At 40.4% G+C, this 23,001-nt stretch overlaps 1 protein-coding gene across 2 annotated transcripts; it reads left to right on the top strand.

The window, feature by feature from the left end:
• The first annotated feature begins 3,801 nt into the window (after positions 1-3,801).
• LOC139581421 (uncharacterized) lies at positions 3,802-22,666 on the top strand. 2 transcript variants are annotated; one of them, XM_071411170.1, is made up of 5 exons: positions 3,802-4,015; positions 4,469-4,801; positions 11,124-11,231; positions 21,679-21,792; positions 21,887-22,666. In XM_071411170.1, exons 1-5 carry the CDS (start codon positions 3,967-3,969, stop codon positions 21,898-21,900), a joined length of 618 nt encoding a protein of 205 aa, XP_071267271.1. In that variant the 5' UTR covers positions 3,802-3,966; the 3' UTR covers positions 21,901-22,666. The 2 variants fall into 2 exon arrangements, with proteins under 2 accessions (XP_071267271.1, XP_071267272.1); XM_071411171.1 differs by lacking the exon at positions 11,124-11,231 and having other exon boundaries at positions 3,809-4,015.
• The last annotated feature ends 335 nt before the right edge of the window (positions 22,667-23,001 follow it).

Below are 23,001 nucleotides of genomic sequence, written 5' to 3' on the forward strand. Positions count from 1 at the left end.
TCATCAGGACAACAGATGAATGACTGCATTTTAACTTGCCAATAAATACGAATGTAATATGTTTTTATATGAAGACGTTTTTCAACCTAACAACTATGTCATTATTGCTTTGAACTTTAAATGTGTGTGCTGCCCCATACTACATTTGGTGTGATATTCACTTTGTCACACAAAACTTAAAGATACAGTGCACTTCAGAAACATGTTTTAAAAGAGTTCTGGATTAGTATAATATGAAATGCTGTTCTACATTTTTGGTTATTTTTATTTTCTTCTTTTTTTGCTTCTGCTAAATGACTAAAATGTAAATGTAATGATTTGGAAAGGCTCTTTATCATTGTAACACTTCAATTATAGTACAAGTGAAATAATATTTGTACTGATGTGTGATAGCTTTTTGTATTGTAGGGGAGCCCGGTGAACAAAGTAACAGTTTTATACTTTTTCTTAGTATGAAAATAATATTTGAGTTGAATTCATATTTTTACACAAACAACATACATATTTTATCTACCATTACCCACTGTAATGACGATTCTAGGACAGACCAGTTGTTTACAATTCAACCGACAGTGGTGGAAGTTGTTTCTTGTGTCTCTCACGGGGTTAATTGTTACATCTTCAATGGTATGAATGAGGGCTGGTTGAAAAACATTCTGGTTAAAATACCCCAAATTGACAAAACATATTTTCATTTCCTCTTTTAGGCAAAAGTAAGGTATTTTTCTTAGTTGTACTAGCAAACTTGATGTAAAAATGTGAAATGTTATATCATTATGTGAATGTGTCTAAATACCATATTAAATACCATTGATTTTTAGGTAAGGGGTTAATTGTAACAAATCTTACAAATTACCCCCATTACAAATCTGAGTTTAACCTGAGTCTTGGTGCGTGGATCTGAGCCTTTTTAATCGGAATAAGTGCCAAAAGAAAATACAACAATAATTATTGTCATCAACTACACCAATCAAAAGATCTCTTCTAACTGAGAAAACGGATGTACAGTGCTTTCGGAAAGTATTCAGACCCCTTGAGTTTTTCCACATTTAGTTACGTTACAACCTTATTCTAAAATCGATTAAATAAATAAAAACTCCTCAGCAATCTACACACAATACCACATAATGACAAAAGCAAAAACAGCTTTTTCAAAAACAGAAATAACTTATTTACATAAGTATTCAGATCCTTTGCTATGAGACTCGAAATTGAGCTCAGGTGCAATCCTGTTTCCATTGATCATCCTTGAGATGTTTCTACAACTTGATTGGAGTCCACCTGTGGTAAGTTCAATTGATTGGACATGATTTGGAAAGGCACACACCTGTCTACATAAGGTCCCAAAGTTGACAGTGCATGTCAGAGCAAATACCAAGCCATGAGGTTGAAAGAATTGTTCGTAGAGCTCCGAGACTGGATTGTGTTGAGGCACAGATCTGGGGAAGGGTTCCAAAAAATATCTGCAGCATTGAAGGTCCCCAAGAACACAGTGGCCTCCATCATTCTTAAATGGAAGAAGTTTGGAAATACCAAGACTCTTCCTAGAGCTAGCCACCTGTCCAAACTGAGCAATCGGGGGAGAAGGGCCTTGGTCAGGGAGGTGACCAATATATATTTTTAATGTATTTATCCATTATTTTACCAGGTAAGTTGACTGAGAACATATTCTCATTTACAGCAGTGACCTGGGGAATAGTTACAGGGGAGAGGAGGGGGATGAATGAGCCAATCGTAAACTGGGGATTATTAGGTGACCGTGATGGTTTGAGGGACAGATTGGGAATTTAGTTAGGACACCAGGGTTAACACCCCTACTCTTACAATAAGTGCCATGGGATCTTTAATGACCTCAGAGAGATAGGACACCCGTTTAACATCCCATCCGAAAGACAGCAACCAACACAGGGCAGTGTCCACAATCATTGCCCTGGGGATTTGGGATATTTTTTAGACCAGGGGAAAGAGTGCCTCCTACTGGCCCTCCAACACCACTTCCAGCAGCATCTGGTCTCCCATCCAAGGACTGACCAGGACCAACCCTGCTTAGCTTCAGAAGCAAGCCAGCAGTGTTATGCAGGGTAGTAAGCTGCTGGCAATAACCCAATGGTCACTCTGACAGACATCTAGAGTTCCTCTGTGGAGATGGGAGAACCTTCCAGAAGGACAACCATCTCTGCAGTACTCCATCAATCAGGCCTTTATGGTAGAGTGGCCAGACGGAAGCCACTTCTCAGTAAAAGGCACATGACTGCCCACTTGGAGTCTTCCGAAAGGCACCTAAAGACTCTCAGACCAAGATAAACAAGATTCTCTGGTCTGATGAAACCAAGATTGAAATCTTTGTCCTTAATGCCAAGCTTCACGTCTGGAGGGAACCTGGCATCATCCCTATGGCGAAGCATGGTGGTGGCAGCATCACGCTGTGGGGATGTTTTTCAGCTGCAGGGATTGAGAGACTAGTCAGGATCGAGGCAAAGATGAACGGAGCAAAGTACAGAGAGATCCTTAATGAAAACCTACACCAGAGCGCTCAGGACATCAGATTGGGGCGAAGGTTCACCTTCCAACAGGACAACAACCCTGCGCACACAGCCAATACAGCGCAGGAGTGGCTTTGGGTCAAGTCTCTGAATGTCCTTGAGTGGCTCAGCTAGAGCCCAGACTTGAACCTGATCAAACATCTCTGGAGAGACCTGAATATAGCTGTGCAGCAACGCTCCCCATCCAACCTGACAGAGTTTGGGAGGATCTGCAGCGAAGATTGGGGAGAAACTGCCCAAATATAGGTGTGCCAAGCTTGAGAAGACTCTCGGTTGTAATCACGGCCAAAGGTGTCACAGGGTCTGAATACTTTCCGAAGGGACTGTAAGATTAGATACATGGGGAATGTTCCACTGTAAAACTGATATATGATTAGATACATTGGGAATGTTCCACTGTAAAACTGATACATGATTAGATACATGGGGAATGTTCCACTGTAAAACTGATACATGATTAGATACATGGGGAATGTTCCACTGTAAAACTGATACATGATTAGATACATGGGGAATGTTCCACTGTAAAACTGATATATGATTAGATACATGGGGAATGTTCCACTGTAAAACTGATATATGATTAGATACATGGGGAATGTTCCACTGTAAAACTGATATATGATTAGATACATGGGGAATGTTCCACTGTAAAACTGATATATGATTAAATACATGGGGAATGTTCCACTGTAAAACTGATATATGATAGATACATGGGGAATGTTCCACTGTAAAACTGATATATGATTAAATACATGGGGAATGTTCCACTGTAAAACTGATACATGATTAGATACATGGGGAATGTTCCACTGTAAAACTGATACATGATTAGACACATGGGGAATGATCTGGAGGTCAATAATCAAGAAAGAGAGAAGGCAAAAATATTTAGAATTCAGCCTGAAAAAATATTTATTGTTAATAAAAAAAACACTATTTATGGGATTGAAGAAAAACGTCCTAGTTATGTAGATACACTAACCAAGCATTAACAGATTGAGTAACAGCTTTCTACGTCATTTCTAATCTGAGTTACTGTGTTGTTACTTTGTGCCTCGGGTTACTTTGTTCCCCAGTCTCCCCTATTGTGTATTGGAATATGATAATATTTGCTCTGGATTTGAAAACTAAATTTGAGGACAACTTGTCTAGAGACAAATGTGTCATTGTTTTATCAAAGTAAGGAAGTTAAATTACACACTTGTGTTTCCGCACCCTTTTGTCAGAGGAAAGGGGGCTAGCTAATATCAGAACTGTTCATTCTAGAACGAGGAAGACAACACATCAAGAGGTTTCAGTTGCAGCTTTTTCTCATTGTGACTTGCATAGCCAGACTTGTGGACAACAGTAAAGGAAACATATTTTTGGGGCTCATTTGAAGTCCGTTAATTGAATTAGGGAGTGAAGAGAGAGAGACATGGAGGCTGTTTTTGGACTGTTGGTGATGATCGCAGGAGTGTCTCATGGTAAGTTACGTCTTTATTTGTGTCGTAGCTCATTATGCAAGAGCCTACTATTTTCAGACTGTGAAGACTATGGCTATATGGAGACAGGAGGGAGGTAGAGAGTTAGAGGTTTTCCATTCCAATCATGTCTGAGTATAACTTTAGATGGCTTGTGTGCCCTTATCATTGCAAAAGCATAATTGGTGTTTGGAAAATATATTGTTGATAAAAGATATGCATATTCCTGGCAAACCTGAGACTGCTCCATCTGATTGTTCCTTTCGATACTGTTTTCTGCTGTATCCCACTCATTGTATAAGTCATCTTTGAAGTTATTGGCAACTCAGTGTCAGACAATTAAATTACAAAAAAGCAAACCAGTTCAGTCATAGTTATGACAGTAACATATTTTCACTCTATCCACTTACACCAGTTGTGTCAGAATTGTGACACTACGTTCAACTTTGTCCTCAGGTATGTTGACCACCTCCTGTGATGCTAGGGAGGATGGATGTCAGTGTTATGGAGCTCTGGGAGGAACTGTCTATCTCCAGCTGACTGATACTACAGTATCTGAACTCACATTTAAAAAAGATCCCACTGGTGTAACTACAGAGATACTCCGAATGAGAAGAAACAAAATGATAATCGCTGACTCCATTAAAGCTAGATCAGAGTTCTTCATGAACAACAGGACATTTAGGATATCTAACACAGAAAGGACGGATTCTGATGAATACCTCTTAGAAACGTTTCATTCTAATGGAAGTTCATTGGCCACCAGAAGACTACACCTGTTCATTGAAGGTAAATAGCTAACCCTCTTTAAAAAATATAGCTACATGACTGTATAGGGTTACTTGAAAGTTTGGGCAATCCTTGTCTGGCAGGGAAACTTTTCTTTTTTAAATCGTTCTCATTATTTGAGCCCAAAAAATATATTTAGGGAATTTTAAAAGGTAAAATATTTGCAATATTATTCATTTCTATGTGGGCTCTGTGCCAGAAAATGCCCTTGTCTAGAGCAAAGGTTCACAATTTCAAACTCCCCAAAAAAGTGTTTAAAATTCTAAAAACTTGCGAAAATGTATAATAACTGTTGAAGGAGCTCATGTAGTTTCTGAAGGAGCTCATGTAGTTTCTGAAGGAGCTCATGTAGTTTCTGAAGGAGCTCATGTAGTTTCTGAAGGAGCTCATGTAGTTTCTGAAGGAGCTCATGTAGTTTCTGAAGGAGCTCATGTAGTATCTGAAGGAGCTCATGTAGTTTCTGAAGGAGCTCATGTAGTTTCTGAAGGAGCTCATGTAGTTTCTGAAGGAGCTCATGTAGTTTCTGAAGGAGCTCATGTAGTTTCTTGCAATAGCGCTCTCTGACTTAAAGTAATATTTCTCTCAAAACTGTGGTTCCTAAAAAATATGTGTCCAGAGTTTTGGTCAACTTCGTCATGTTTGTCTAAAATCCTAAATGAATCAGAAATGATTGGGGTCAGCTATACCATGACAACGCCTTCATCTCCTGATTAACTGCAGTGCAAAAAGACATGGTCCTGAAAGTCCTCTACTTTTGATCGATTTAAACAAACAATATTGAAATCACCATGGTCACAGTGGAGCTGCAGTAAGTGCAGGTGATTTGCAAGCAATTATATTATTTCATGTCACAGCAATATATCATATCTGTTAGCAAACAATTGAATTTTATTTAAAAAATGTGTTCATATAATAAAGCATAAGTGGTTGCTTTCCCATTGTATTGTTTTTGGTAAATTTGTATTGAGTCAGGCAGCTCCAAAATGCAGCTGTTTCAGCCTCACTCTGCTTTCTGTGGTGGAGGGGCAGACAGAGATCATGATTGGCTCACAGTGCTGTTACTCATGGGGACCCTACTTCATTGCAGCAACAGCTGGGAGAGCTAGCCAGCAAAACATCCATTTTAGTAAGGGTTCTATTTATGAAGGCTAAGGGTATATCTCGGTTTGTTTATCCAGTTCTATTTCTTTTTGTACATGAATCCACATGTAAGGAGATGAACAACTCATTTCCCAATGTTGTATGGAAAAACAAACATCACCACCTTAAAAAGAAAGTGCTCTCTGTGACTAGGGCAGAAGGAGGTTTTCAGTTATTGGATTTTGTGGTAATGAATAATACCTTTAAGATTAAGTGGTTGAAAAAAAGGCATAACAACTCCAGAGACTTTATACTTTTTTATTCCTCATAATAATTTTAAGAAAAGTGTTAGTTTACAATTTTTGTTGTCTTGTAATTACAGTATATATATTTTTCTATCAGCAAGCCCTTATGGCATGGACATGATGTTTTGTGCATGACTTTTCACCTCTTAAAGCTGTTCTGTGAAATAATGGTAATATCACTATTAAAAACAAAATAATTTTTATGCAAAATTGGACAGAGAAAAATGTAATCTTTGTAGGTGACATGTTTGATAGTCGTGGCCAAATGTTAAGTTATGAAGTAATTCACACTGGAACCGCCTGGTCTTTCAGCCTATCAGCACCCCCTAGAGAACGATGGGGGAATCTACTTTAGCAGATGCTTCAGATGCATATCAACAATGCTTGATAAATAAATGCTTGATAAATATATTGTAAAGGATTAATTGCATGAATAAACATTCATCGGAATATATAAATAAAAAAATAACAATAGTTATTTGTTTAGCCAGAGTCAAGGATATGTTTTGTACAATTCTACAAAGTCCTAGAAAAAACATCGGCCTAAAGCCTGTTTTAGTTTCCCTTACATTAAAAACATAATATTAGTCCATTTGACCAACTTTATTTGTAGATTCGATTAGTAATAGAGTCCAGTTACAGGTTATTTTGACAAAGTACCGAAAAAGAGGATCATAATAATAACAGGTGAAATCATTTGGTGAAATTATATGCTGTATTCCTAAACAAAATCACCCGTGGATAAACAATTGTCAATGATTAATTGCATAAAGAAACATTGGCTAGTGTCATAGAAACTGCTCAATATGCTCTTTCAGATGCAATATAGAAATCTAAATATTTTACCTGCATATCCCTGCATCTGTCAATTACAAGATGTGCCAATCTCTTCATGTACAATTTGACAACTGATAGGCTTAATATTGTCACTCATCAGATTATTGTCAATTTATCTTTATCTCTTATTATATGTGAAATTAGTTTAGGTGTAGTTTCGATGGGCCGCTGTGCAGGCATCGTTTGTTTCCCGCTCATCAACTTGGACAGAGTCAATGTATTGCATTATTCTAAAGGCCTCCTGCAACATGTAGCAATTTTTGGTTCCCTTAAAATACAGTTGATTAGTAATAGAGCTACAGTAAATAAAACATTCATGTAACAGCTTATTTTTACAAAGTAAAACGTAAAAGAGAATAGTATCAACCTTCAAGGCACACGGTCAAATTATTAACATGAGCGCCAATGCTGATAAATAGGCTTAACACAAACTCACCATTACACTAATGTTGTTCTACATTAAATCAACCTCTTCACCCTCATCATTCAGTTAGGCCTAATTTAAATTCGATTGTGAAGTAACTTGCACAGTCATCGCCCATTCCATCCATTTGCCATTCGTTCAGTGGGCTGGCAGATGGACAGAGTCAAGGATATGTTTAGCATTATTCTAAAGGCCTCCTGCAACATGTAGCATTTTTTGGTTCCCTTAAAATACGTTTGATTAGTAATAGAGTTAAAGTAAATAAAACAGTCCCAAAACAGGTTATTTTTACAAAGTAAAAAGGTACGCGGTCAAATTTTTAACATGATCGCCAACACTGATAAATAGGTAGAGCACAAACTCATCATTACACTATTGCTGTTCGAAATTAAATCAACCTCTTCACCCTCCTTATCGTTCAGTTAAGCCTAATTTAAATACAATTGTGAAGTAAGGTGCACAATTATCGCCCACTCGTCGTTCATTCAGTGAGGAGAGAGACGCATTAGCGCCTGTCCTACAGCACATTGTCTTGGCTGTTGGTTAGGAACAGGTGTGGGAAAAATACTCTAAATTCTTTTCTGTTTGTGATTTAAAAATTCTGACAAATGAGCTTAGCTTTTTTATAGCTTTTTTGCGGGGCTGAGTATTTAAATTACAAAATCAAACGTTAGTGGCCGTTGGCCTATGGGGTTCTAGTGTTCAGAGTCAAAGCCTGCCCTAGTTACACACAAAGAATATTTTTCTGTGCTTAATGCTATTCCCTCAGGTATCTCCCAGCTAATGAAAAGTCACATTTTCAAGGTATACTTAGAATAGAACCCAGTCTATTTATTAATGGTATTGATATCAAAAGTCCCAAGTGTACAAATAAACACATAAGATAATACTTTTTATAGCAAAAAAACAAGGAAACAGGGAAATCCTTTTGTAATTAAACAACCATCAGACATTCAATGGTGAAAGGCTTGGCTTTGTCCCTTTACGTGTTGTATTTCTATAGGATAAAATAGGTGGACCTAAAGATTCTGCACAATGTGTACCTCTCCAACACAATGGTGTCAAGGTTTACATACATTGATGTCAAGTGTACTTTCTGCAATGATGGACCTGAAATGCTGACACATTTGTTTTCCAGGTGTTACACTATTAGAGTTTGGTGGAGAACGTACTGAGTATTTTTTCTTCATCAACCCCCTGCTTTATAGTGTTTTGATAGACATTGTTTTTAATTGAGCCTCTGAAATAATAACAAAAGCTTGTCTACAGTCCAATTTTATAACAAATCATTTTCTGAATAAGTGTCATTAGCTAGATTTCAATCCAAGTGTTGACAGATTTTCATGGGAATGTTCTAAAATGTGTGACATTTTCCCACCGGTGGTGTTTCCACAAAACTGACTTGTTGCGGATAAAAATCAGTGCTTGATGAAGTAGTGCACACACAATTTACTTTTTGCTTAAGTTTTCATGTACCGAATAAAAATCAAAAGTTCAATGTGTTTCCATTGCATTTTAAACTCACCAATAGTTTCGTCACAAAAACTGTTGTGTTAAATAGCAAATGTGCCTATTCTGGTCTTGGCACGTGCACTCTAGCCAACAGCTGGCAGATACGGTGCGGGTAGGCTGTGCGGGTAGGTTAGTTAGTCTACATGATGAGATTATTATGGATAAGAGCAAGTATGTTTTTATTTGTTAAATGGCAGCTAAGCATCGATAATCATGTCACCATAATATGACCCTCGATATTTACTGGAAAGCAGCATCAAGCTCATCCCCGTGCACTATTCCCACTATGTGAAGTTCATCATCATTTATTTAATCAGTAGCCTAATAGACTGTATGGTTTCCCAGGTAGTGGGAGGACCACACAGCCATCCATTAAACTACTACTGTATATGTACTATTCTATCTTACGTATTCTACAGATATACTAAATATTCTATTCACATACTGGCCATAATGCCTACACATCCCATCACACACACACACACACACACACACACACACACACACACACACACACACACACACACACACACACACACACACACACACACACACACACACACACACACACACACACACACACACACACACACACACACACACACACACACACACAGCCTACACATCCCATCACACACACACACACACACACACACACACACACACACACACACACACACACACACACACACACACACACACACACACACACACACACACACACACACACAGTGCATTTGGAAAGTATTCAGACCCATTGACTTTTTCCACATTTTGTTATGTTACAGCCTTATTGTAAAATTGATTTAATTGTTATTTTTCCTCATCAATCTACACACAATACCGCATAATGACAAAGCAAAAACAGGTTTTAAGAAATTAAATGTATTAAAAATGAAACACTGAAATATCACATTTACATAAGTGTTCAGACCCTTTACTCAGTACTCAGTTCTCAGCGATTACAGCTTCAAGTGGGTATGATGCTACAAGCTTGGCACACCTGTATTTGGGGAGTTTCTCCAATTCTTCTCTGCAGATCCTCTCAAGCTCTGTCAGGTAGGATGGGGAGCGTCACTGCACAGCTATTTTCAGATCTCTCCAGAGATGTTCGATCGGGTTCAAGTCTGGCCTCTGGCCGGGCCACTCAAGGACATTGAGACTTGTCCCGAAAAGGGGTTGTATGTATTTTCTCTATAAAAGCAATGAACCGGCACTATTCGTTGAGATTTCAACTATGCACTGTTCACTGGATAGTTGATTCTCCATTTTTGCAAATCTTATAATAAAGTGTTGTTTGAAAGAATCTGCAGTCTCTCTTCTTTGTCTTGGCTCTGTGCCTAGGTTCATTGTCCTGTTGGAAGGTGAACCTTCGCTCCAGTCTGAGGTCTTGAGCACTCTGAAGCAGGTTTTCATCAAGGATCTCTCTGTACTTTGCTCTGTTCATTTTTCCCTCGATCCTGACGAGTCTCCCAGTCCCTGCTGCTGGGAGAACTTGCACAATTGGTGGCTGACTAAATACTTTTTTGCCCCACTGTATATACATACATATAGATGAAGCGAGGGAATAACGTTAAAGTTAAAAAAGTTGCATATTGTTAACCGGGACCTTGTATTAACAGGCACACAGACGCAAGCAGTTTCGCAATATTGCAGACAGATTGCTAGCTAGTTTACTCTATAAAAGTATGCTCAACTACCGTGGTCTTCCGTGCAATAAGAGCTACAGATATGGGAAGTGGCCATAAACTGATCATAACCCAAATGTTATAACATTTGTGTGTGGCTCTAAACTAATTTCTGGGTTTGGTTATTAGTATATTCAATGTGTAGCCAATGTGTACTGGTTTCGATGCATATGAGTTTTGTTAATTGAGTGTGCCCCACCAATATTTTAATGTAAAAGTTGCCACTGCATGGTCATAACCATATCCTGTCAAGTCCATCTCCCTTATATATTAAGATATAATATGAGTTATGGTCCAAAATACAATTCTGGTTTGGTTTAGTTCAGCAGATACATTATCAAAACATTACACATGATTATTATCATCATCAACATCATCATCATTGTCATTATCATCAATAGACCTTTAGGAGAAGCAGCATGGGATTCACCACTTTTCAACACAGGTTTGTGACTGTTTATTTTGCCTACCTACAGGGCTCATATATATTAACTGTACTTTATCCACCGGGACAAAGATATCAGGGTGGGTGAATGCCACCGACAATGACCAGTTCCACTGTCAACTAACCGCTGGTGCTACCGGTAAGTTTGATATAGTAATTTTAACAGATTTTATTCATTTGCTGATTAGTTGTCCCTCATAGATGAAATTGGGGAGGGGACAGTGGATCGGTCTCAGTCCGTCTATTACATGATGACCAAACTGACTCCAATGGTGCCCATATTGATTTTGTCTATCCTCATCAGACACGCATGTTAAAATACCAAAACCAACTGTGAACTCAACCAACTATACTGAACAAAAATATGAATGCAACATGTAAAGTGTTGGTCCCATGTTTCATGAGCTGAAATAAAATATCCCAGAAATGTTCCATTCTCACAAAAAGCTTATTTCTCTCAAATGTTGTGAACAAATTTGTTAACATCCCTGTTGGTAAGCATTTCTCCTTTGCCAAGGTTATCCATCCATGTGACAGGTGTGACATATCAAGAAGCTGATTAAACAGCATGATAATTACACAGGTGCACCTTGTGCTGGGTACAATAAAAGGCCACTCTAAAATGTGCAGCTTTGTCACACAATACAATGCCACAGATTCCCTAAGTTTTGAGGGTGTGCAATTGGCATGCTGACCAGAGCTGTTGCCAGAGAAATGAATGTTAATTTCCCTACCATAAACTGCCTCCAATGTAATTTTAGAGAATTTGGCAGTACGTCCAACCGGCAACACAACCACAGACCACGTGTGTGGTGTCGTATGGGCGAATAGTTTGCTGATGTCAACGTTGTGAACAGAGTGCTCCATGATGGCGGCGGGGTTATGGTAAGGGCAGGCATAAGCTACGGACAACGAACACAATTGCATTTTATTGATGACAATTGGAATGCATATAGAAACTGTGACAAGATCCTGAGGTCCATTGTCATGCCATTCAACCGCCGCCATCACCTGACGTTTCAGCATGATAATGCACGGCCCCATGTTGCAAGGATCTGTACACAATTCTTGGAAGCCTAAAATGTCCCAGTTCATCCATGGCCTGCATACTTACCAAACATGTCACCCATTAAGCATGTTTGGGATGCTCTCGATTGATGTGTACGACAGCGTGTTCCAGTTCCTGCCAATAGCACAGCCATTGAAGAGGACAACCTTCCACAGGCCACAATCAACAGCCTGATCAACTCTATGTGAAGGAGATGTGTCTCCCTGCATGAGGTAAATGGTGGTCACACCCGATACTGACTGTTTTTCTGATCCATGCCCCTACAGATGCATATCTGTATTCCCAGTCATGTGAAATCCATAGTTTTGGTCCTAATGAATTTGTTTCAGTTGACTGATTTCCTCATATGAACTGTAACTCAGTAAAATCTTTGAAATTGTTTCATTTATATTCTTGTTCAGTGTAAATACATTTGGGGAGAGGTCGAAACAAATATGAAGCATTGGCAGATAAACATTGAGTTGTTATTTTACCTGAAATGCATATGGTCCATTTTTAGCTGGGTCTTTGTAGAATGTTGACCCATTTTGAGTTACACAAAGTTGTGTGTTCTCTACTCTACAAATAATCCACAGATAAAGGGGGAAACCTACAGTAGTTATTTTTTTGTTTGTTTTCTTTGATTAATCTCTCGTCATTCATTCTTCTTCTTCTCCGGATTTTATATGGCGGTTGGCAACCAACTTTAAGGTGCATTACCGCCACCAGATGAACTGGAGTGTAGGAGTTGGAACTGGTTCAGGGAACAGAACCGGAAACCACAAAATAACAATATTTTAAAAGGAACAGAACCAGAACCGAGAACGAAAGTTATCTATACTGTTCCAGAACAGAACTGTTATTTTAAAAGCATGAGAACATTGTTTTTCCAGTCCCAGAAAAACACAGAAAACCCTCACTTTGCCACTCAGAAACTTATTCCAGTGTCTGCCTGCCTGCCAGTTGAAAATCTTTGCCAGTGTGTGCGTGTGTACAGGCTACCTGCCCCTCCCCTCCCTCCGAAGCATAGTCTACTCTTGCTACTGATGTTACATCGGTCTACTCTTGCTACTGATGTTACTTTTGGGGATTTGTCGAACGGAACATGGCTTTTGTTTTCGCAAAATATTGCGCAAACCAAATGGCGGTGTTTTGTGATAAAAGTAAATTTATCGAACAAAAAGAACATTTGTTATGTAACTGGGAGTCTCGTGAGTGGAAACACCCGAAGATTATCAAAGGTAAGCGATTAATTTGATTGCTTTTCTTAATTGCGTGTGTATAGGCTACCGGCCCCTCCCCTCCCTCCGAAGCATAGTCTACTCCGCATAGTCTACTCCGTCTACTCCGGCGCCGACAGAGATGGCCGCCTCGCTTCGCGTTCCTAGGAAACTATGCAGTATTTTGTTTTTTTATGTGTTATTTCTTACATTGGTACCCCAGGTAATCTTAGGTTTCATTACATACAGTCGGGAGGAACTACTGAATATAAGAGCAACGTCAACTCACCATCATTACAACCAGGAATATGACTCTCCCGAAGCGGATCCTGTGTTTTGCCTTCCACCCAGTACAATGGATCTGATCCCAGCCGGCGACTCTAAACAACGACGCCGTAAAAGGGGCAAACGAAGCGGTCTTCTGGTCAGGCTTCGGAGACGGGCACATCGCGCTCCACTCCCTAGCATACTACTCGCCAATGTCCAGTCTCTTGACAACAAGGTTGATGAAATCCGAACAAGGGTAACATTCCAGAGAGACATCAGAGACTGTAACGTTCTTTGCTTCACGGAAACATGGCTCACTCGAGAGACGCTAACGGAGTCGGTGCAGCCAGCTGGTTTCTTCACGCATCGCGCCGACAGAAACAAACATCCTTCTGGTAAGAAGAGGGGCGGGGGTGTATGCCTTATGATTAACGAGACGTGGTGTGGTCATAACAACATACAGGAACTCAAGTCATTCTGTTCACCTGATTTAGAATTCCTCACAATCAAATGTCGACCGCATTATCTACCAAGGGAATTCTCTTCGATTATAATCACAGCCGTATATATTCCCCCCCAAGCAGACACATCGATGGCCCTGAACGAACTTTATCTGACTTTATGTAAACTGGAAACCACACACCCTGAGGCTGCATTCATCGTAGCTGGGGATTTTAACAAGGCTAATCTGAAAACAAAACTCCCTAAATTCTATCAGCATATCGATTGTGCTACAAGGGCTGGTAAAACCTTGGATCATTGTTATACTAACTTCCGCGACGCATATAAGGCCCTCCCCCGCCCTCCTTTCGGAAAAGCTGACCACGACTCCATTTTGTTGCTTCCAGCCTACAAACAGAAACTAAAACAGCAAGCTCCCGCGCTCAGGTCTGTTCAACGCTGGTCCGACCAATCTGATTCCACGCTTCAAGACTGCTTCGATCACGTGGATTGGGATATGTTCCGCATTGCGTCCAACAACAACATTGACGAATACGCTGATTCGGTAAGCGAGTTCATTAGAAAGTGCATTGACGATGTCGTACCCACAGCAACGATTAAAACATTCCCAAACCAGAAACCGTGGATTGATGGCAGCATTCGCGTGAAACTGAAAGCGCGAACCACTGCTTTTAACCAGGGCAAGGTGACCGGAAACATGACCGAATACAAACAGTGTAGCTATTCGCTCCGCAAGGCAATCAAACAAGCTAAGTGCCAGTATAGAGACAAAGTAGAGTCGCAATTCAACAGCTCAGACACAAGAGGTATGTGGCAGGGTCTACAGTCAATCACAGATTACAAAAAGAAAACCAGCCCCGTCTCGGACCAGGATGTCTTGCTCCCAGACAGACTAAATAATTTTTTTGCTCGCTTTGAGGACAATAGTGCCACTGACACGGCCCGCTACCAAAACCTGCGGGCTCTCCTTCACTGCAGCCGAGGTGAGTAAAACATTTAAACGTGTTAACCCTCGCAAGGCTGCAGGCCCAGACGGCATTCCCAGCCGCGTCCTCAGAGTATGCGCAGACCAGCTGGCTGGTGTGTTTAAGGACATATTCAATCAATCCTTATCCCAGTCTGCTGTTCCCACATGCTTCAAGAGGGCCACCATTGCTCCTGTTCCCAAGAAAGCTAAGGTAGCTGAGCAAAACGACTACCGCCCCGTAGCACTCACTTCCATCATCATGAAGTGCTTTGAGAGACTAGTCAAGGACCATATCACCTCCACCCTACCTGACACCCTAGACCAGGGGTGTCAAACTCATTTCGCATCGTGGGCCACATACGGCCTAGGGAGATGTCAAGTGGGCCGGACCATTAAAATTATACCATACTCTGCTATAAATAACCAAAATATCATGTCTTTCCTTTGTTTTGGTGTAAAGAAGCACAAGAACATTAGGAAAATATTGAAATTTAATGAACTATCCTTTTACAAAACATTTCATGAAACACCTCATATTTCCTTAGACAAATGTGCAATTTACTTTTATCATTCACAAATATGCATTGCAACTGATCCCACTGATTGTACAAAGGCACAAAACTTTAATTGGTACTGAAAAATATAGTAATGCACTTTAAGATTAAATGAGACTTTTAAAGAAAGGAATTTTTAAACCACTTACACATACGCATATAAAATCTAAATGTAATCCCTGCGTACACCTTACAAACTAAGGAGAGTGATTTTAAATGTGAAATGAAGAAAGTGTTCGCCTGTCCTGTAAATCTGTAAACTTCATACATGAAACATACATACACATACAATACATACTGAAAATTTATGGAGTTGTATGAACAGTAGAATTCCATCACACAACTTTTGTTTTGAAGCTGCTGACTAACATTAAAGTGCACATTTTTTAAATCACCACAGTAAGGATTCATCTTCACAGAGCTGTATTCTTTCAATGCAAACAGTATCTAAGGCAGCATTTTAAAGGTGTTAGTCTAGTCTGGACTTGTATTTGTTCCTGAAACTTGGCATCTTTTGGCCTGTACAAGTGCATCAACACCAGGTGTCATGTCCTGACTAGCTGTCACTTTCAGAATGTCATTTAAGTGCTTGTTTGTGAGCCTTGAACGCATTTTTGTTTTATTGATATTCATCACTGAGAAAATTTGTTCACAAAGGTAGGTTGTCCCAAACATGCACAAAATTTTAGCAGCCAGGGCTGTTAATTTGGGGTACCCTGGTAGTAGATACTGATAAAATCTGTCCAGACCTACAGAGGCAAATTTGCCCTTCAAATCTGCATCACACTGCAAATCAATTATCTCTAGCTGAATTTCGACCGGCAGATCAGAAGCTTTAACTGTGAAAGGTGAGCGAAAAACTGAAAATTCTGTCTCAAGTTCACCAAATACCTGAAAACGTTTCTCAAACTCCCGCAGTAGTCCTGCAATTTTGTCTTTGTACCGTTTCATGTCCGCATCAGGTCTGGTCACACACACATCTCTCAGACAGGGGAAATGAGCAGGGTTGCCATTTGCCAGTTGCATCTCCCACAAAGTCAGCTTCAACTTAAATGCATGTATGTTGTCAGAAAACTTTGTGACAACTTTTTTGCGGCCTTGCAACATTTTGTTCAGATTGTTCAAGTGTTCAGTAATATCAACCAAGAATGCAAGGTCCCGTAGCCATTCCTGAGATTGTAATTCCAACACCGGTTTTCCTTTTTTCTCCATGAACTGTCCGATTTCCTCTCGTAGATCAAAGAAATGCCTCAGCACAGCGCCTCGGCTTAACCATCTCACTTCAGTGTGGTATGGCAGGCTGTGGGTAATGTTGCTGTCGCTGAGAAGTTTGTCAAACTGACGATGGTTCAGACCTCTGGACCGGATGAAATTTACAGTGCGAACAACCACCTCCATGACGTGGTCCATTTTCAGCGACTTGCAACACAATGCCTCCTGGTGCAAAATACAGTGAAATGTCCAGAAACGATCTCCTCCATTAAGGGCTTGTACTTTGTCTTTGAACTTTGTCGCGACACCTGCTTTCTTTCCGACCATGGATGGCGCGCCGTCTGTAGCCAGGCTGACAGCGCGGGACCAGTCCACTCCAACTCTGTCCAATGCAGCAACGACAGAGCCGAAAATGTCCTCGGCTGTTGTGGTGTCCATCATTGGCACCAACTCAAGAAACTCTTCAGTAACAGTCAATGTCTCATCAACTCCTCGAATAAATATGGCCAGTTGGGCCACGTCTGTGATGGCAGTGCTCTCGTCAATTGCCACGGAAAATGCAATAAATGACTTGACTCTCTGTTTCAATTGACTGTCTAAATCTGCCGATAGTTCCGAAATCCTCTCTGCTATAGTATTCCTCGTCAGGCTAATATTGGCAAAAGCTTGTCGCTTCTCGGGACATACAAGTTCAGCCGCCTTCATCATGCATCGTTTAACAAAGTCACCGTCGGAATACGGCTTCGATGCTAATGCTATTTTGCTAGCAATTAGGTAGCTGGCTTTTACCGCTGCTTCACTGACTTCTCGGCTCTGGATGAAAGTTGACTGCTGTTTCCTCAGACCCGCCAGCAATTCGTTAATCTTATCTCTTCTCAGTTGTCCTTGCAAGCCGTCATATTTTTCGCTGTGATGAGTCTCGTAGTGGCGTCGAATATTATATTCCTTCAATACCGAAACTTGTTGCAAACACACCAAGCACGAAGGTTTTCCGTGCATCTCTGTAAATAAATAGGACGTGGTCCATTTTTCTTTGAAAATTCTACACTCCTTATCTACTTTTCTCCGTTTGGATAACGACATTTTGGCTAATGAGGGTGTAGCGGAGAGGTAGAGACCAAGGTATTAACAACGTCGTAACAAGCAGCAGATGGCGCATTGATACCGTCTGCTGTTTTCAGTCTGTCTCAGTGATGCGGCTTGTCTTCTACTCTGATGGAAAGAGTGCGCCCCTTAGCGGATAATCCATGAATTGCAGCGAATTAAAAATATTAATTCCATGTCTTTTATGCATTTTTTCCACTTTCAAATTATCCTGCGGGCCTGATCGAACCTCCTTGGGGGCCGGTTCCGGCCCGCGGGCCGTATGTTTGACACCCCTGCCCTAGACCCACTCCAATTTGCTTACCGACCCAATAGGTCCACAGACGACGCATTCGCAACCACACTGCACACTGCCCTAACCCATCTGGACAAGAGGAATACCTATGTGAGAATGCTGTTCATCAACTACAGCTCTGCATTTAACACCATACTACCCTCCAAACTCGTCATCAAGCTCGAGACCCTGGGTCTCGACCCCGCCCTGTGCAACTGGGTCCTGGACTTCCTGACGGGCCGCCCCCAGGGGGTGAGGGTAGGTAACAACATCTCCACCCCGCTGATCCTCAACACTGGGGCCCCACAAGGGTGCGTTCTGAGCCCTCTCCTGTACTCCCTGTTCACCCACGACTGCGTGGCCATGCACGCCTCCAACTCAATCATCAAGTTTGCGGACGACACTACAGTGGTAGGCTTGATTACCAACAACGACGAGACGGCCTACAGAGAGGAGGTGAGGGCCCTCGGAGTGTGGTGTCAGGAAAATAACCTCACACTCAACGTCAACAAAACAAAGGAGATGATTGTGGACTTCAGGAAACAGCAGAGGGAGCACCCCCCTATCCACATCGACGGGACAGTAGTGGAGAAGGTGGAAAGTTTTAAGTTCCTCGGTGTACACATCACGGACAAACTGAATTGGTCCACCCACACAGACAGCGTTGTGAAGAAGGCGTTTGGCTTGTCACCAAAAGCACTCACAAACTTTTACAGATGCACAATCGAGAGCATCCTGTCGGGCTGTATCACCGCCTGGTACGGCAACTGCTCCGCCCACAACCGTAAGGCTCTCCAGAGGGTAGTGAGGTCTGCACAACGCATCACCGGGGGCAAACTACCTGCCCTCCAGGACACCTACACCACCCGATGTCACAGGAAGGCCATAAAGATCATCAAGGACAACAACCACCTGAGCCACTGCCTGTTCACCCCGCTATCATCCAGAAGGCGAGGTCAGTACAGGTGCATCAAAGCAGGGACCGAGAGACTGAAACCTGCTTCTATCTCAAGGCCATCAGACTGTTAAACAGCCACCACTAACATTTAATGGCCGCTGCCAACATACTGACTCAACTCCAGCCACTTTAATAATGGGAATTGATGGAAATGATGTAAAAATGCATCACTAGCCACTTTAAACAATGCCACTTAATATAATGTTTACATACCCTACATTACTCATCTCATATGTATATGTATATACTGTACTCTATATCATCTACTGCATCTTGCCATCTTTATGTAATACATGTATCACTAGCCACTTTAAACTATGCCACTTTATGTTTATATACCCTACATTACTCATCTCATATGTATATACTGTACTCTATACCATCTACTGCATCTTGCCTATGCCGTTCTGTACCATCACTCATTCATATATCTTTATGTACATATTCTTTATCCCTTTACACTTGTGTGTATAAGGTAGTAGTTGTGGAATTGTTAGGTTAGATTACTTGTTGGTTATTACTGCATTGTCGGAACTAGAAGCACAAGCATTAACATCTGCTAACCATGTGTATGTGACAAATAAAATTTGATTTGATTTGATACTCTTGCGACTGATGTTACAAGCTTCGTTCAGAAATTAGGGAGAGAGATTTTTAATTAGAGAAGAATTGATTAACTTTTTCAATGTTAGTTAAGGATACTATAGTTATCACGTTTCATATTGGATTTATTTACTACAAAAAGGTAAGATGTATTTGTATTTGTATTCTGGTGCCACCCTGCACACACAAGCTTGTTAGCTAGCTCTGGTCTAGATCTCAAACTCTAGCTGGCATTATGTGTACTTTAATGGAACTGAGAGTTATGATCAAGGCCTAGCTTTAGTCCAACGTTAGTTAAGCCAACTCTGAAGTTAAAAGACAATCAAAGTTCCTTCATAGAAGCCGCTCCTCCAAAGGTATACTTCTGGGGGCCTAATTCAGATAATATATGTCATAACAACAAGATGCCCAACGCTTAATTCCCAGGGCTCTCATCACCCACAAAATTTTAGTCGCATCTCACACTTTACACTACACTTGTCTGTCCAATGAATGTACATGGCTTGCCCGCTCGTTAGCAAGCTGCTCTATCCATTGGTGAAATAATTGAATGTTAAAGAAATATTATTTCAGAGGTTTATAAAGGAGCAGAAAGGAACAATATAAACCGTTACTGTTTTTAGGTTCGAACCGGTTCAGAACTGATTTTTTTGGGTCAGAACAGCTGAACGGAACTAAAAATAATAATGGTACTGTTCTGAATGAAACAACTGGAAAATAATTTACTTTCCAACCCCTGCTGGAGTGTGGACCTTGTTCATCTTTCAATCGCCCACATGGGTATATGATCGTAAAAAACAATGAGTAGATGGGAGAGGTGGGACTTGTAGTGGCGTGTATTCAAGGATGCCAAGGGGAGTCAGTCTTCCCCCCCAAAAATGACCAAGAAAAAACATAAATAATTACTATTTTGTCTCTCTGTGTATCATAATTTCCCTTAAATTCACAAGAGGCTGAAATTATCTCACCAGAGTAAGCATCCACGCAAGCGTAACAGCGCCCCTCTGTCTCTGTATGTGTCGGCCATCTATCTGATGCTGTCTGGTAAAAAAGAGTGTGACATTGTTGCCGCCCATAGTATTGAATGGAAGGGAAGCCAGCGAGTATTTGGCCTCCCTTAGTAAAAAAAAGTATAAAATAATAGCCAATCAGCGTTGAGCTAAACTGAAACATTAGCTTGCTTGACCATGCTGTATGCTTTGTGGACTTTGTGATGAAACAAATGTGGTGTTGAATTTATTCTGCCACTGTGTCTTCTTATATATGATGGTAGCAAGGCATATGAAATAACAGGTTATAGAGCAAACACCAATTATCACAACACAAAGGTTGTAATATGGCTTTTTTTCTAGCTTGGCTTCCGTAGTGGTTTAACCCACGCACCACTACTGGGGACTTGCAGCGTGTCAAGTGTCTAAAATAGAACCAGGTTAGAACCAAGTTCTATTTTAACATCTTGTTATGCAGACGCCTATTGACGCACATGAGCGGATAAAAGGATTTGATAACATGTACTGTATGTTTTTTTTCAATGCTCTTGCCCTCAACATGTGGGTGGTGTGATCAGCATGTTGGTCACACGCAATATCTCAGACAGCACTGTCCTGATTTTTACGAAACTTGGGTGAAAGGTGCGTCTTGCCATAGAGATCCAGCATTTACAAATATATACCAATTGGCCCAAGGTGGGAGCTATAGTATTGAAATGAAATTTGTGATTCACACCTAGAGAGGAGGAGGTGAAGCGAGAGGGATAACTGGACCTAAAAGTCTTCTCCAGCAGGTGGCGTTTTTTCTTTGGTGCATTACATGGAGTACAGGGTGTGGATTAGCTAAAAAACAGAATAATTCGTGGGGGTTGACATGTTTACTGTTGCCTTCTTAATTTATGTGTTATTCTGTCTCTCTTTTCCACAGGACCTGGGTTCAATATGTTTGTTTATTTCCAACTTGCTGAAGTCTTCATTCTGCTGGCAATCTGTCTGGGATCATACTGTTTCTACAAGAAGAAAACCTGTCCTCAAGAGCAAGGTCAGTAACCATATATTGTACCTTTCAATTAAGGTCTATATTTGTTTTAAACATTTCTCATTTATTTTGCTTAATTCTCCCTCTCTCTCTCCAGATGATGGTGTGTAAGCAGAGGAATATGAAGTCTCTCAGGTGGATCACGGTGGATGTCCTAAGAGTTGCTATGGGGATCAACCAGGCTTTGAGATTACCTTATGAAATAATGACTAATGATGATATATTACTACTTATCACTCTTAATCTTGAAACTCAAAGCACAGTAATGTATTTAAACCAATAAAAGACCATTCTATTCTTTTGACATTTATTTTCTTATTTTCATTATGTTCCTTCAGACCTGCCTTTAACAACATGAATAGTGAATGATCTATGTGATGGTGTTTATTTAATCGATTTTAACTCTTGAATTGTAGTGTTTTAGTGCTGCTTTTTTGTTCATACTGTTACATAAACTAATGAAAAAGTTGTTTTTGAAAATACATTTTCTTTCACATTCTAATGTTACCTACCTTATGAAACCTTCATAAACACAAACAGATAATTATTTTACCAATAGCAGATATCACATGTATTTATTAGACTGTTAGAATATTGACATCTGAAAGACTCATCATTGGCTTGAAGGGGGTCCCTCTAGGCTTTTCTAGGTATCATTTAAAATGTCAAAGGAGTGTATAGTACAGTGTATTGATTGCATGGCAGGGTTTTGTTTTTTGATGCTTGTGATATACAGTAACAGAAATGTTCGAGAGTTGAAAGGCTTTTTAATTGGGGAACTGTAAGATAGGCTTTCATTGTTATTGTAACTTCATCATGTTTGATGTATTGGTGTGATTTTAATGCATAGAAATAAAAGCAAGAAACTTTTAAAACATTTGAAATCTACTACTTTTGAAACATGCTGGACCTCATTTTCTCATTATCTACTACTTTTAGTTTGAAACACAACACACTAAGTGACAATGTGCAAGGTTTTCTGACTTTTCTATCGGCCCACTGAAAAATGTTATCACACGTATTGTAGCACTTCCCTTCATTAAGAGCCAATTTACATTTTTTACATTCTAGTCATTTAGCAGACGCTCTTATCCAGAGCGACTTACAGTAGAGTGTATACATTTTATTACATTTTACATACTGAGACAAGGATATCCCTACCGGCCAAACCTTCCCTAACCCAGACGACGCTATGCCAATTGTGCGTCGCCC

This window comes from Salvelinus alpinus, chromosome 7 (genome assembly GCF_045679555.1).
Source record: "Salvelinus alpinus chromosome 7, SLU_Salpinus.1, whole genome shotgun sequence".
Taxonomy (NCBI): Eukaryota; Metazoa; Chordata; class Actinopteri; order Salmoniformes; family Salmonidae; genus Salvelinus; species Salvelinus alpinus.

Bases quoted from the DNA above. Each gene is read 5' to 3' on its own strand.
- LOC139581421 (XM_071411170.1), top strand. From the start codon at position 3,967: ATGGAGGCTGTTTTTGGACTGTTGGTGATGATCGCAGGAGTGTCTCAT. The intron at 4,016-4,468 runs GTAAGTTACGTC...CTTTGTCCTCAG, and splicing joins GATCGCAGGAGTGTCTCATG to GTATGTTGACCACCTCCTGT. The intron at 4,802-11,123 runs GTAAATAGCTAA...GCCTACCTACAG, and splicing joins ACTACACCTGTTCATTGAAG to GGCTCATATATATTAACTGT.